This window comes from Ostrea edulis, chromosome 8 (genome assembly GCF_947568905.1).
Source record: "Ostrea edulis chromosome 8, xbOstEdul1.1, whole genome shotgun sequence".
Lineage (NCBI taxonomy): Eukaryota > Metazoa > Mollusca > Bivalvia > Ostreida > Ostreidae > Ostrea > Ostrea edulis.
The window spans coordinates 32,985,066-33,002,050 of NC_079171.1; the positions used below are offsets into that span (position 1 = coordinate 32,985,066).

General features: G+C 37.7%; 3 protein-coding genes across 3 annotated transcripts; all 3 read right to left on the reverse strand.

The window, feature by feature from the left end:
• Window positions 1–675: 675 nt before the first annotated feature.
• On the reverse strand, window positions 676–2,259 carry LOC125662055 (uncharacterized). Its single transcript, XM_048894235.2, has 3 exons — window positions 1,975–2,259; window positions 1,795–1,867; window positions 676–1,492 (listed from the first exon to the last, which is right to left on the reverse strand). The coding sequence occupies exons 1-3, from the start codon at window positions 2,257–2,259 to the stop codon at window positions 1,095–1,097; spliced, it is 756 nt and encodes a 251-aa protein (XP_048750192.2). The 3' UTR covers window positions 676–1,094.
• Window positions 2,260–6,630: 4,371 nt separating this feature from the next.
• LOC125663113 (uncharacterized protein K02A2.6-like) lies at window positions 6,631–9,432 on the reverse strand. The gene has a single exon (XM_048895425.2). The coding sequence runs from the start codon at window positions 9,430–9,432 to the stop codon at window positions 6,631–6,633; it is 2,802 nt and encodes a 933-aa protein (XP_048751382.2).
• A 3,412-nt stretch (window positions 9,433–12,844) lies between these two features.
• On the reverse strand, window positions 12,845–15,381 carry LOC125662062 (uncharacterized). Its single transcript, XM_056147385.1, has 3 exons — window positions 15,161–15,381; window positions 14,679–14,841; window positions 12,845–14,153 (listed from the first exon to the last, which is right to left on the reverse strand). The coding sequence occupies exons 1-3, from the start codon at window positions 15,311–15,313 to the stop codon at window positions 14,134–14,136; spliced, it is 336 nt and encodes a 111-aa protein (XP_056003360.1). The 5' UTR covers window positions 15,314–15,381; the 3' UTR covers window positions 12,845–14,133.
• Between the last annotated feature and the right edge of the window lie 1,604 nt (window positions 15,382–16,985).

Consider the following 16,985-nt stretch of genomic DNA (forward strand, 5'->3'; position numbering starts at 1 on the left):
TTATATCTCGGGAACGGAAGTACTTAGGGACCCCATTTTTTTGGCCCCCGACCCTTCTAAGGGCCTTCTGTAGACACCCGGAAGGGCAGGTCCCTAGAGGGGCCGACAATAGTTTGGGCACACCCTCTTAAAAGGGTCATGCCAGAGTAGGGTTTTTAGCCCTTTGCCCCAAATCGACCCCATGGGGCCATACAGTGGGGCCCCAGAATATTAGCCCCTTAAGCCTCATGGTCAATATATGTTAAATCTTATTAAATATTGATAATAGGGACTAATATGAGTCTTCAAACAATGTATATTTTATATCATAAAGAAGTGTGTGAATTTCCGTTTAATAATTCATACTCTACAGAACACCTTTATTGTGTTTAGTTATAAATTATACATCAGTGAGACAAATATGAGTGCTCAGGGTATAATACACGATAAGGACATATGCTTCACATGTCATCACAAAACCCTTTAAGTAGCATTCTTTGTGCTTAAGTGACGAAAGTTAAAATACCTCAGGGATTACATATACATCTGTTGAAAGTTTCCACACACTACTAAGTAATAACACTTTCATTGTAACTTTCTTTATCTTCAGATTATACGTAATTTCTATATATTTTCATCACCAGTTTAAAGGAGAAATGAAAGAAATGAACACATGTCATAATTTTCCAAACTCGTATATTCTTTTGTTAAGATATTCATACATAGATATGACGTTAACATTTTTTAAGTTTCATATATATATTTTTCAGATCTACAAAATGGAAAGAGAGGGATTTGGAAGACAATTATTTCAATAAAGATCTCTTAATAGCTTTTTTTTGTAAAGTAAACTGTTTGGGGAAAATATACTATGTACATGATTAGCATACGTTCTAAAAATCCTTACAATATGTAATGAGAGGATACATAGCATGAAAATTATTCACAAACAAAAAAATACACTATGTTGCATACCGGTCATGTACAAGCAGTGTAACAGTATACAACATTAATAAAATACACACATAAGAAACTTAAATGTCAAGGCTAGTCTGTGGCCGAGAGGTAAGCAGTGTAACAGAGTATAACATTGATAAAATGTACACATAAGAAACTTAAATGGCAAAACGAGTCTGTGGCCGAGAGGTAATCAGTGTAACAGAATACAACATTGATAAAATATACACTACACATAGAAACTTAAGAGTCTGTGACCGAGAGTTGGCGGGGACGGATCCAGTTGTCGAGCGAGTCTGTGGACGAGAGTTGACGGGGGCGGATGTAGTTGTCGAGCCAGTTTGTGGCCGGAGTTGATGCAGTTGTTGAGCGAGTCTGTGGTCGAGAGTTGGCGGGGGCGGATGTAGTTGTCGAGCCAGTTTGTGGCCGAGAGTTGATGCAGTTGTTGAGCGAGTCTGTGGTCGAGAGTTGGCAGGGGCGGATGCAGTTGTCGAGCGTGTGTGACGTAACCAATTAGGTTTACATGGTGGATACATATACACATAAAGTAAGATCCCTATAAAAAGAGGGAAGAAAAACAACGTTAATCCCGCTTATCTATTTGCACAGACATTGGTGGAAATTCTTGCATGGATTCATTGTCCATCATTTGAATCACTCTCCTTCTTTTACACATCTTTATAAGTTTTCTAAGACACATTATCATGGTGCACAGAATTAGTAGCCCACTTGTCCCACTAATGACATAAATTCAATGGGTATCTAAAAAAAAAAAAATGACAAGAAAAAAAAAGAAGGAAATAAACATTTCATGAAAAATATGTCTAAATGTTTTAAGATATTTTAGTAAAAACATACCTAGAGTAGTCAGTGCAAGAGCCATGACGGTTGTTGGTGCAGTTGTTGACCAAATCAATGTGCTTGTGTGTAACTAAAAAAAAAAGAAAGATAAAAGTACCACATTATTTTCATTTCTTCTCTCTTTTTTTTTTTTTAATTTTATTTTATTTCTAAAACAGATAAATTTAAATAAATTACCCTTTCACAGTCCTTTCCATTCACTGTAACATTTACATTGCGCAGTCTTTCCAGCAGTATTGCGCAAGGGACACTTGATTTTTCCACTCTCAACACTTGCAAATTTGGAAAGTTCACATCAGTTGCGTTGAAACTACGCAATTCTCTAACAGCAATCTCTGTAATTTTAGGGGAGATGAAGGTGGTCTTTTTACACTCTAAAGTGCTGGAGATAAGGTTGCAATCTTGGTAAAATCTCGCACGTACCCCCAAAATTAAGAAAGCTATCCAAATTACATGCATCATCTTCAAACTCTAACTAATTTATAAGAAGTGATTTCTTTTGTCGTTTTTGTTTACAGACTACGGATATGTAATGGTCAGCTCGAAGAGTGGGATAGGGGTAGTGCAGGTGTCTAGGTTTGACCATTGCTACGTAATTGATCACAACAATGTGCGAGAAAATCCCCGCATTGTATGTTTTAATTTGATAACCATGTAAAATAAAGATCGAAGATATAAATGTATACATGATATTATGATGAAATTTATGTTCAACTAGTTCTAATTGTAACGGGGACCGTTACATATGTTCCCCAAACCTCCCCCAATTAAGAAGTGATGTCATTGTAAACCTATAGCAAAAAATCATTTTATTTTAACCTTTAATTACATGTAGTACGTTCAATATGGTTATTTCAGTACCAAGAAATGAAAGAAAGCGTTGCACGTGCATACACGCGCACATGATTCCGAATTTTATGTTGATGTCGTTCAACAGGCATTTGTATCATATACTCACAGTATGAATTTCATAACGTTTCCACAAAATATAAGGAAGTTGTAGCGATTTTAAAATCGTCCAATCAGAATTCAGCACACGTGCATGCACGTGCTGAACAATAATTCTAACTAAATTCTCGAGAGGAAGGCCAAACAAGATATAATTTATTAAGTGATTGGACAGGAACACGACTTTGCGATTGTTGTCGAACTACTAGAAATGAGTGAATGAATAATGTCGTTAAGTCACAATTCCTCCGACTAATTGAATTCAAAGACATGTATGATAGTTACTTACGGCCTTTGAGCAGGGAGGGATCTATATCGCGCCAAACCTGCTGTGTCACGGGACTTCCGTTTTAACGGTCTCATCCAAAAGGACCGGGACTTTTACGGATGGCAAGGGGTACCGAGGACCTATTATAACCCAGATCCCCATAGAATATTTCCCCGACTGACTGAATTCAAAGGAACTGTTGCTAGTGAGGACCGGGAACCTAGTGTTCCGTCAATTATCTGCCCCCCCCCCCCCCCCCCCTTGTAAGCTTATAATGTGCTCAAGCGATCAAACTAGGATATTTCCCGAGGTACTCCACCACAAAAATATTCTTAAACGATTGATTTTCTAACCAAGAAACTCTCTTTTTATAAGTAGAGTCGGCTCTCAGTGATACGTAGTAGCAACATATCTTCACTACCATTGATGACACTGACTGAGATTCCAGGGTTTCGTATTTCACAATACCGCGACGTTTTACTGGATATTGAAATTGGTTCTTTCTCAAACTTACACTTTCCGATTCTCCAGTTTCTGATTTGATAAAATAGGTTTTCGGCTGACCTTTAGGTGACTCCCAAACCCCACAATCATCTGAGAAAGCGTTTTTCATATTATGAACGTCTGTTTGCACATTCATAAGGTTTTGAACAACAAAATACACATCGTTTTTAATGCCCTTTGGAATGGATGGGTGAGCTGATAAAAAAGTGCAATTCTTCAAAACATTAACCAAGGAATTAACTCCAAGAAACGAATTATGCAGACAACCATAAGCTAAAGGATGAACGGGAAAAAAATTATTTATGTGATCCATGCAACCTGGTGTGTATGTATCGGAATTATGTGAAGAAGCTTGTAACTGAGGTTGACTAATAGCGACAGCTACTGAGTACGACTCTTCAAGACCAGTGCATTTTCGCGGGAAAAGGGAAGAATCTGACATTGGGTACACAGGCGAGTCAAAGTTTTGCTTATCTAGGGAGTCGGGGTCCTGGTTTTCAATTCCAGAAGTTAGTTCTGGAGATGGAAAAGAACCAATATTATGACATAAGTAATCGACCTGGTGAGTTTCAGCATTTACTGTAGGCATTTCAGAATTAAGTAACATTGGTCATATTCAGAAATAATGGCAGGGGTCCCGAGTTCGGCATTATCTTTAGAGAAGCTATCAAACACTAAAGATGAAGTGGTCTGGATAGTGTCGGTACCCGCTGTCTGCTTTTCAGTAGTAGCGTAGCAGTGGTCATGATCAGTTATCATACCAGGCGTCATACATGAAATATCTGTAAAGGGGTCGTCAACGACTGGCGATGGAGCCAACAGCAGGGGGACACAATGGTTCGTCCCCTGCGACCCTTCCGTTTTATTCTCAATACTTGACCATAGAATATACACAGGGTTCTTCCTCGTCTTCTTCAGAACACGAGGTTTAAATTCGCGATTCGAGATGGACCCGGACTGGTTCTGAGGGCCATTGACTTTCGGATAAACTGACATTATTGACCTTGTGCATACAGAAGCAGCAGCATGTATTGTCCATTCGCAGGAAAAAGCAAAATTGTGACCACAATTCCTCAAGGCTTTACTGTAAGAGGCACAAACTGATGAGAAAGTTCTACTCCCGAGGTGTTGACTCAAATAAAACTCCTTATACTGAAACATCTCAATGAAAGTTCTAACCCTAATTTCTGATGCTAGGTATTCATCTCCTTGTATAGCCACAGAAAGCGCATTAAATAAACTGTTTCCATTGCACCTGACAACAACAGGAAGGTACTCGGAAGGGCCTAACAAATGGGTTGCTACCGTATCCTTTATCATACCCTCACTAAACCGTACAGCCGAACCAGACTTCATTCGCCTTTGCAAAAAACGCATGAAAATCTTTTCCATTTGCACTTGATCCTCAATGTTCCCCGATTCAAATGCTTGTTTAATACGCGCCAACGCCATATCGAAACTGAACTCCCCGTTTTCATTATCACAACATTGCGAACATACATATGGTACAGAAGATTCTTCCATATAGCTGATATCAGACGTTAACAAACGTTCACAATTTTTATGATACCATTGATGGCAGTTGGCGCATTTTACTGCACAGTATCGATAGTGTTTAAACTGGCAAATGCCACAAGGATATGACAACTCCTGCACATTTTCTAGCGAAAACATTCCTGCTATCATTTTGGGTGACTAGGAATTAAATGTGATCGACTTAATACAGAAGGTCTAAAACTCAAATTGTTAACGTGTACGTAATGGGATTTTTCGGTTTTCTTTTCGTCTATACGTTCTATCAACAGTAGAGGCAAATTGTCTATTTTGATACCACTACGTTAGAATATCTACATTCGTATGAAAGTATGAAATTAAAATTCAACCTTTTGCAGAAATAAAGATTAAAAATCACTCGCATTCGATATAAATATTGGATCTACCCTCGCAGAAAAGAAAAATATAGAGATACAATCCAAGCACAAATACCATGTAATACGGATATATTTGTAACAATGAATTTCGCGAGAAAAATGCACGTTTACCGCTCTCTTTGTTTACTCGATATTACCCGAATGAGTGAATAATATTAATAACTCGTACTCGTAATAATCTGATCAGTCACCGATATTTTCCCCCCGGATCATTTTAAAATACATGGAAGATTATCATCTAAAATTTGTTAACAATCGTTTGGAATAGAAATGAATGTCTGAACAAAATTCGTTAGTATTGCCACGAACACAAGATTTACGAAATACGCAAGTACAAGTTAAATTTCTGGAATAACTTATGGTATTAAGAGACTTCCACGGACAGAATTAAAATTTCCGTATTTTCGCTGAACCTATTCTTTATTTCTTATCAATCCAAAGACAATAATTTTTTATTAAACGCCGTTTGACCTTTATTCATACCCATCTTTATGTTTTTAAAGTAAAATACCATTGTTAGAAATCGTTTCATATGACCTTTAAAGAATGAATCCAATAATAACGTGTTACGAATACAATTTTTTTTTATTTGTAAACATCGAAAGTGCTTGGTATATATTATAAAAAGGTTATGATATCAACTTCATAGATACAAATGTAGTGTATGTGTATATATCTCTTTACTTACTGTACATATTAATGTATCGGGTAAATATTGTTTAGTGCGGGAGATCGAGAAACACGTGTGAACAGTCTAACAAGTTTAATAAAGATGGTAGTCAAACAAAATACAGTGCATTCTGGGAATAGTGCAATACACACATGAAATATCGCGGGAAATTCAAACTGGGAAATAATCTTTAAATGTATTATGCTATTAATATATTATAAACATCTCCTTCCTTAAGATTATAAATCTCAAAAATTTATCTTTACCAAAATTAGGAATAGTTGAAGCAAAAATAGATGTACAGTACATAGGAATTGAATTTTTCAATGTATCAAAATATCTTTATATAATGATTAGAGTTGACTGTCTTTATAACATAATTACATACAACTGTGTAATGTCTCTATTCACTTCCAGTGAAATGTGCAAAAATGAATACCATGTACATTAAAGTAAATGAATAGCAAAATAGCAAAACTGTTCAAAATGTCTGACATGACTTATGAATAAATTCACAGCAAATAGTCACTTAGGTATTTGGGGCGTTTTATTTCGCGACCACTACGCCTTACGGTAGCTGGTGGAGTGCTACTCTGTGGAATGTTCGTAACAGGTACACTCGGAGTTTCATTGGTAAGTGGTGTGGTTGTTTCGGTACACAGCGATTCCTCTGAATTCTGGTTCCCCATCGGAATTTCCGGTTCCATAGCGGAAGAACACTGAAAATCACTTGGCACAGATGAATCTTGCATTTCATCATTGACATGAAGCAAGTGCTTACGATTTCTCCTGAGGTCTCCACTGAGAGTTTTCACAAAGTATGAGCGGTTCGCGTAATCAGCAGATGTGACGATTCCTGCCTCATCCCAAGACTTTTCTTTATCAGTTTTCACCCTAACACGGTCACCTACGTAAAGTGGTTTTAAAGTGCGAGCTCCATGCATACGATTGAAGTTTACACGCATCCTGTGTTTGGATTGTCTGTCCTTTTCCCTAACTTTTCCTAGGTCCAGCCATCCAGGCTCTAGTTGGTCAGAACAAATCGGAACGGTAGTTCTGATTTTACGTCCCATGATGAGTTCAGATGGACTAGTACCTGTCGCATGTACGGGGGTACTGCGGTAAGCCATTAGGGCTAGAAATACATCCGGCTGTTTGAGTATTCGTTTGGCTACTTTAACCGCACTCTCTGCCTCTCCATTTGCTTGAGGATAATGAGGACTGGAGAATGTATGATGAAATCCATAATCAATCGAAAACTGTCTGAATGATTTCGAACTGAACTGTCCACCGTTATCACTAACAAGTTCCTCGGGTATGCCCCATCTGGCAAACATATTCTTTAATTTGCCAACTACGTGATTACTTGTGATATTGTCCAGGTAGGCAATCTCCAAATACCGAGAAAAGTAATCCATCACTACAAGGTAATTTTTGCCCTGTAATTCGCAAAGATCAGCTCCAACCCTTACCCAGGGACGACTAGGAAGCTGAGTAGTTTTAAGTGGCTCACTACGCTGTGACGGACGGTTGGTATTACAAAACTCGCAACACCTGATCAAATGTTCCAAATCACTTGATAATCCAGGCCACCATACTGATGACTTTGCACGCTCTCTTGACTTGTTCAGTCCCAAATGGCCTGTATGTATCGCTGCGAGTACATCAGCTCTCAGGGATTCTGGAATCACTAGTCTGTCTCTATAGAACAGTATACCATCAGACACTGAGAATTCGAATCTTGGCGCGAAATATGGTTTCAACTCCGCATACAATGAATTTTCTTTTTGCGGCCAACCTTGCATAGTGTATCTCATGACGTCAGGTAAAATAGGATCTGAAGATGTTTCGTTACGAATTTCTTCCAATTTCTTATCTGATAATGGTTTCGTATTGACCACGGACGCTACGTATGCGGTAACATCTTCAACAGTATTGCTTTGATCACTGATATTGAGAGGACTTCTCGAAAGCGTATCCGGAACCACGAGCTGTTTTCCTGGAACATGTTTCGCTACGACATTGTACCTACGTAATCTCATCAGTAATCTCTGGCATCTCAATGGCGCTTTATTGAGATCTTGAGTATTAATCAGCGGTACTAACGGCTTATGGTCCGTAATCAGTTCGAATGATCCAATTCCCATGAGGTATCGGTCGAATTTCTCGCATGGCCACACTCCGGCCAAACATTCCTTCTCAATTTGCGCATATTTACGCTCTGCCTCGGTAAGTGTGCGAGACGCAAATGCGATTGGTTTAGTCTCTCCATCCACAACTTGAAATAGCGCTGCACCGATACCGAAACTACTTGCATCCGCACTAACGATAGTGGGTCGAGTCATATCGTAAAATGCAAGTACTGGCGCTTCTGTAATGAGTTTCTTCACACGGTCAAACGTACTTTGCTGAGATTCATCCCAAGTCCACGCTGTGTCTGATTTTAACAGATTATTGATAGGGTTCATGATACTGGATAGATCAGGAACAAATCGACCAAGATAATTGATCATCCCGATAATACGACGCAACTCACTGATGTTAGTCGGTGGTGGCAAATCCAGAATAGAGCGCACACGTTCTGGACTAGGTTGAACACCATCTTTCGAGATGATGTGTCCAAAATATTCAATTTTCTCCTTTCGATATTCGCACTTGTTGGGATTTAGCTTGATCCCTGCATCTCTAATACGATCCAATGCTGCTTTTAATCTGCGGTCGTGTTCATTGCGTGAAGATCCATAGATGACGTCATCTATTATCGACTCTACGCCTTCCAACCCAGATAGTACTTCTCCCATGCGCCTTTGGAATATCTCGGGTGCTGACGAGATTCCGAACGGTACGCGCGTGTAACAGTACCTTCCAAAAGGAGTAATAAATGTAGTCAATTTTTGACTGTCCTCGTGCAGTTTAAGTTGATGAAATCCTGATGCTGCATCCAATTTAGAGAATATGGTCGCTTCGCTTAATTTCGGAGAGATATCGTCCAGATTCGGTAGCATGTAGTACTCACGTTTAACGGCTTCGTTAAGACGCTTCAGATCGATGCAAATACGCACATCACCGTTTTTCTTTGTTGCTGGAACAATTGGTGCACACCAGTCAGTAGGTTCATTAATTTTACGAATGATACCATCATTTTCTAGTTTGTCGAGTTCTGCTTTCACTTTCGGCATAAGAGCGAACGGTATTCGTCGAGCAGTCGTAACACAATACGGTTGCGCATCAGATCGGAGAACAATTTTCACTGTGTCACCTTTCATAGTACCTTGATGTTCTATGACACTTCCTATCTTCTGAATGAGACCCATGGTAGACGCAACTGATCTTGATAGAAGATTATTCTGAGAGTCGGTGCTTGGAATCACACCTACGTGAAATGAATAAGGATGATTCTTATGTCGAGTAGTAACCTTGAATTTTCCAAGTGAGTGAAGATCACCGTTTGGCGTTTGTAGTTTGCTGTTGTTCACATGTAATTTTCTGACATGATGGAAATGTCAGCACCAGTATCAATCTTGAACGGAATCTCTGAACCACAAACTTTAAGTTTAACAAACCACGGTTCTCCCTCGTTGCACGCGGTCACTGAACCTAGAAAGTAGTCATGATGATCATTGTCGTCGTCGACAATTTCACGAACACCGGCAACAGTGTTGGAACGACAGCACACTGCGAAATGATTCCTACGGTTGCACTTTCTGCATCGCCGTCCATGAGCTGGGCACTGACCCTCGTAATGTTTACGATTGCACGCTCCACACAACGGTAAATTCGCATTCTGTCGGTTCTGATTATTAGATCCTCTGTCGCGACTAGACTGTCCACCGCGAGTCCGTTGCGCACCTCTTCCACGATTTACTTGGTGTGGCGGATCTTGAGTATGACGTTTCACCCGTACCGCATCCAAATTTTTGGATTGTAGATCTCTAATTTGAGATTTCACTAATTCAGAATTCCTGGCCATTTCTGACGCTTTCTCAAGAGTCAAATCCTTGGTTAGCTGCAGTTTCTCTGATAGTCCTTTGTCGTTGATGCCAATAACAAGTCTATCTCGGATTGCCTCGGATCTGTTAGCAAAATCACAATGTTCTGAGAGTTCATGCAGTGAACGAATAAAAGTTTCGACTGATTCTCCTTGAGCTTGCGATCTCAGGTGGAATTTGGCCCTTTCGTGAATCACGTTACGTTTGGGTACAAAATAGTCATCGTACTTCTTCAGAATTACCTCGAACTTTGTCTCATCTTCCCCGTCACCAAATACGAAAGACTTAACTATGTGTTCCGCCTGCAGTCCCATGGCATATATCAATGAACTAATTTGGATGGCTTCATCCTCCTTGTCAAGTTTCGTGGCGGTTCGGTACCTGCAAAATCGCTGTTTCCACTCCGGCCACTCGCTTGGTCGGCTAAAGTCGAACGATTCTGGCGGGTTGAATTTAGGCATAATGGTTCAGAATATCGGAAATGTCACCTGAAAAACACTTACAGTCTCTAGGCGTTTCCTTACTGTGTTAAGTCTTCTGACACCATGTTTAGTGCGGGAGATCGAGAAACACGTGTGAACAGTCTAACAAGTTTAATAAAGATGGCAGTCAAACAAAATACAGTGCATTCTGGGAATAGTTCAATACACACATGAAATATCGCGGGAAATTCAAACTGGGAAATAATCTTTAAATGTATTATGCTATTAATATATTATAAACAAATATCTGTGGAAATAGTTCTTCATCGGAAAAATCTTTCCAAGAACCACTGGGCCAGGAAAATAAGGTTCTGGACATAGGATAAATAGGAGAGCATGGGGCGACAAGAGGGGATAATAGTTATATATATGAGAATATAATTACGTTAAGTTGAATATTGTTTAACGTCCCTCTCGAGAATGTATCACCGGTACAGAGTGAAGACCTACGCTCGACGCTTACGGCCATTGAGCAGTGAGGGTTGTTTAACGTGCCACCCCTACTGTCACACAGGCCATCCGTCTTTAAGGTCATCTCCGAGGATTGATTAATTGAATATTGTTTAACCTCCCTCTCGAGAATATTTCACTCGTATGGAGACGTCACCACTGCCGGTGAGGGGCTAAAAATTTAGGCCTCTATATTCGGCGCTTATGGCCAATGAGCAGGGAGGGATCTTTATCGTGCCACATCTGAGATGACACGGAACCTCGGTTTTTGCGGTCTCATCCGAAGGACCGCCCCATTTAATCGCCTACTACGACAACCAAGGGGGTATTGAGGACCTATTCTAACCCGGATCTGACATTCACAGCTGATGCCGAGCGTTTGGTGATGAAATTGTCATTATATTTATTGACGGCAAATGTCTGTCAAACTCGCGACCTTCTGTGACGAACGGTCTACCTCTAGGACATCGCGGCGGTGGGATGTCTTCTGTCGCGGGAGTCATTCAGGTAACAAGTGTGAGGGGAATCTAGCCACAAACTTGAAATTAAAATATTGTAGATATTAAAGGAGAAAGACCTCACCATTGCCGGTGGAGGAAGATTGATTGATTGTATCTTGTTTAGCGTGCCACACCTACTGGTGTCCTGTCCGATTTCATGGTCAACTCTGAGGACTCGTGACAATCACACCGGATGATCACCGAGCCTTTGGCGATGGAACTATCACTACCTGTTTTAACGACTTGGGTCTTTCGCGGCCGGGATTCGAACCCCGGCATTCCGCATGCGGGGCGAACGCGCTAACCTCTCGGCCACCGCGGCTGTCCGGTGAAGGAAGATTCTGTCCTCCTCAAAGGTCGTAACGTTAGTATATGACTATTTGAACTATCAACAACCGGATTTTGTTGGCTGCCTTTATTCAGATCTTCACCTTCGCTCGGTGCTAACGGCCATTGAGCAGTGAGGGTTCTTTAGCGTGCCACACGGACATCCGTTTTTTAGGTCATCTCCGAGGACCCGCGACATTCACACCTGATGCCGAGCGTTTACCTGTTATAATGCACTACCTGTTATAATGACTTGAGGTCTGTCGGGGGAGATGAGAAGAAAGGTTTATACATGTAAATGTCCTCTTCCGTTTTACAACCCAGTATGGGACTAATTGAAGTAAAAGATATACTTAAAAAGTTGAGGCCCCGTGTAACAACAGGATATGGCACGACAAAAATCCCTCCCTGCTCAACAACCTTATCGGTGACACCTCCTTGTATGTGAAAAATTAGCGGTGGGGACCCCAGGTAACACAGAAACGTTACAGAAACATTTTAGAAACGTTTCTTTTAAAAGCGTGAAAACATTTTTTAAAAATGTTTTTAAAACGTTTTTTTGTATGGCGCTAGCAACAGAATGGAAACGTTTTGAAAAACAGTTTTCGAAAACGTTTTTTTATCGTTTTGTAAAAGCGTTTTCAAAATGTTTCTCTTAAGCATTTTCAAAACGTTGTTTGAAAACATTTTAATTAAATGTTTTATAATAATATAACAAAACGTTTTCAAAACAATATTATGAAATGTTTTCAAAACAATATTATGAACTGTGTTCAAAACATTGTTATAAGACACTTTTAACGGTAAAATATCATTTTTTAAACATCCCTATTTTCAAAAGTTGCAATAAACTATATGAAGCATTGTATTCAATCTTATTTGATTAGTGTTTACTTTTTTCTTTTCTGTTATTCTTTGATTTTTGTTTTTAGCATGTGGGAATGACGATGGATGCAAAATGACATTTAATACCACTGTCCTGTGGAGATATGGATTCAAAAGATATTATTTAGAGTTTAAAATATTTACTATTTAGATATGAAAAGAAGGCAAATATAACAGTAACATTGGATTTTAAAAAACATAGTGGGGAATTTTTAAAGTCTTGTAAGTCATTCTCTGTTCTCTGGGATTTCCGAAACACAGTGTAGAAATTTGTAACGTCTCACAATCAGTCATCCTCTGTTCTCTGGAATTTCCGAAACGCAGTGTAGAAATTTGTAACGTCTCACAATCAGTCATCCTCTGTTCTCTGGAATTTCCGAAACGCAGTGTAGAAATTTGTAACGTCTCACAATCAGTCATCCTCTGTTCTCTGGAATTTCCGAAACGCAGTGTAGAAATTTGTAACGTCTCACAATCAGTCATCCTCTGTTCTCTGGGATTTCCGAAACACAGTGTAGAAATTTGTAACGTCTCACAATCAGTCATCCTCTGGGATTTCAGGCAAGCACCTCCGCCTCTTTTCCTTTTGTTTCTATATTTAAAAAAGATAACAGATAAATGAGAGTTTACATATATGAGGGAACGAACATAAATTTGTTGTAAATTTCATACAGGTCTAACATTGTTGGGTTTATTTTGGAGCTTGACATTTATATATATTTATCTATAACAACCCTATAAAGTAGACCAAAAAATGTTAAAGAACAACAGATGCTATCAATTGACACTCTTCTCATGGAGGGACATGAATATTTATTTAGTACATCGGCTTTCCCCAATAGTATCATGCAAGTCGCAAGTACATTCAAAATAATGGAAACTCCAACAGAGTTTTGCGAAACTATATGTCCACATTTTGTGATATTAGAAGAATGTCAGAATTGATGTCAAAGCAAAATGTATTTATAAATGTTTTAATAAAAATAAAAATTCCAATCCAATCAAATCAGATCAATGAAGAAGGGGCCTTGTTATTTTGAAGGCCACTTGTTGTTGGATGTATCTGTGTGAATTTTGTTGAACCAAATGTACATAACGACCTATTTGGTCTCATCAGTGAAGCTAGAGCCAAAATCTGGAAGTGTACCAGCGATACAGACATCTATCGAAAGTTTTGTTTAAAAAAAATGGTGGTTTGTTGTGAAAATGGTCTCTTGTTAATTAACTTTGAACATCATGTCTACCTATTAAATGAATTCTAAATTAAATTATTAATAAAACATACCTTCATGTAATTGGAGTCTCCTGGTTTATTCGGGACACTTCTTAACACCTCAAACACCTCATTCTTTAGTTCTTCCACTGAAATTTGTTGGTTTTTTTTAAGCTTTTCTTCCAGCACCTACAAAAAAGTTGTACGTTTTTACTAAATCCACTTGCACTATTTTAAATTGTACAAACATATTACTCTATTTAATTGACCTGATGGGTTATGGGTCAATTATTTCGGGGTTGTTCTTTAAAAGTTTAACAATAAGTCCGAGAAAGTTCAACTCCGCAAGATCAGGTCAATATTATAGAGTAATAAAATCATGTAACGGTCCTATACTCAGAATACCATAAGTATACTACTTTTACATAGTTCAACTTATATGCATACATTTATTTATAGGTAAAAATGGAAAAAATGTCAACTTGATGCTGACCTACCATAATTTTACTAAAATGCCAAAATACCAGGAAACATATTAAAAAGACACCATTTTGAAAATTTTCTTATTTCTTACATTTAACCAGGAATACCGTTTTTATACATTATTGTTCCCAAATTTGAATGAAATTTTGTCCAATACCTGTCATGTGAGAGGTTTATTTATACTGATTTACTTTCAGTAAAATAACTTACACTTAAGAAAAAATCACTAACCTATAACAATAGTAAATAATTTGGTGTCCATAAATCTAGCCTTGCCCTTTTGGCCAGTGCCACTGAACTGGCTCATGCATCCATTTGTCATGCATGTCCGCATTATCTTTCTGCATATTTTTGCAGCATCACTACCCCCTTGGAGACTGGCAAGGACATTCAACTATAAAGTTAAAAAACATGCAATTAAAAAAAATCAAATGATATCTGAAGTTTGAATAGATAATTAATTATTTATAAAATTGCAATTATTATGACTATTAATCAACAAGCTACTATAGAATTTTAGCAAGAATTCTCTCTTTTTTTTATCTTACTTTTCAAAAAATACAAATGAATGCTTGAATGTCTTTATAATATGATGTTGGTGTATTGAATACTAGTCAAAGAACTGGAATGCACATGAACACAATTTATGTTTTGAGATTTAATCATTTTTTCAACAATAATGACTGAGGTAATGTTAAAACAAATGTCCTTACTAGTCTCTTCCGGAGGGCATCATCAATTTGTTCTTCAAATTGTTGAAGTGCTTCTATGCTGCTAAGCGGCCTTGGCATTATGTCGGTAATTTTTTCATCTTCATCTAGCAATGCAGCTTTCAGTACTTTGATGTCTTTCTGCATCTCTTCCATTTTTGTTAACACTGCAGATAATTAAAGAAATTAATTGGTAATACAAAACAAGAATATTTTAAAAGTAACTGTTACCAAGAGACGACTTCCATTTCAATGTATTGTAACTATGTTTTACATGTGTAATATTTAAACATATGTTAATCATACGTTGAAAAACATATGTTTTTCACCCGTTAAAAATCATATGAAAAACACCCGTTTTTCCCCATGCGTTAAACATACGTTAGCCAAAACGCATGTTTCTCATATGAAAAACACATGATAAACATATGAATAGTACCACATATGAAAAACATACGTTGACATTTTGGCTGTGTATAATACATACAACATTCATTGTTTCACCGAAGGAAAATTGAAATTAAAATGTCGGGGTGGGAGGCATCCCTTTTCTGACCCCACATACACAAGAAGAAATACAAATAACTAATTTATTAGAGTTCATGAAAAAAACTTTTTTTTCTTCTTAAAAAAACTGTGATACTTATTTGAGGAACAACACTGGCGATAACTTAAATTTTGAAATTTCATACAAAATATTATAATTTGAAAGAAGGCGTTTAGTATTGAACAAAGGTGTAAGTTTTTTTTATACTTGCTCAAGTTGAAGTATTCCTGAACACCAGGTGTTACTGTAGGTCTCTCATCTATCAAAAGAGATAATCAAAACAGTTAGAATAAAATACCTTATTCATGTTATCATACATGTTATTTAATGTGTAAATTAATTATTACAATTTTCTAATTCATCTTATTGTCCCCCGTCGCCACATGACACAGGGACATATAGATTGACAAAAAGTACATTTTAAAGAGGTTTCATTCAGGAACATCATAGGTGTGAACCAATAAGCTCAGCTAAACATTCTAATACCAAGTTTATCACTGCTTATTATTCCATGTCAATTGTAGTGTCATATTGTGGCTATAAAACATCAAAAAAATGTTAATTACCTATATCAGGTGACCGTTCTCTCTGTCTTTGATGCTGGATAACAATTGGTGTCTTCCTTGGTGATTCTGTTCATCATCTTATAAGTTGCTTTCATCTAACGGGCTCACCTACTTAGTCTACTGTAAATGATGAGGTATTATTCGTATAAAAAGATTAAAATTCCAATTAACAGATTAAAGTTTACAGGCCACACAAATTTTCATCACCTACCGGAAGAGATATTCAGCGAGAAAAGGGAGCTAATCGCAATGAAATAATAATATTCTGAACATATGACGGACCAGTTCCGGTCTTGCAATGCTTTTTGAAATTGACGAATTATCGATGGAGTAATTAAAGATTAATAAATGTGTACCTGTTGCTACGAAAGCCATAACATTTTTATTCGTTACAAATTATTTTACTTTATAATGACATTTGATTAGTTCAGTTAATACAGAGACATTGATATATTGTATATTAATGTCTCTGGTAAGTAAAAATAACACATTCTATACCTGATACGATCTCTACCAATAAAATGAACAACTCGAAGAACAACTATAAAATGCAGAAGCAAGTTTCAGCAATATAAAACTTTCCGATTTAATATTCAAATTGAGACATGAACTGAGGTGAAAATCCCCAGAGTGAAAATCAACTGATTACAAAAGTACAATACAATATGACTTATTTTTATGCCCCCCTTTGAAAAAGAGGGGGCATATTGTTTTA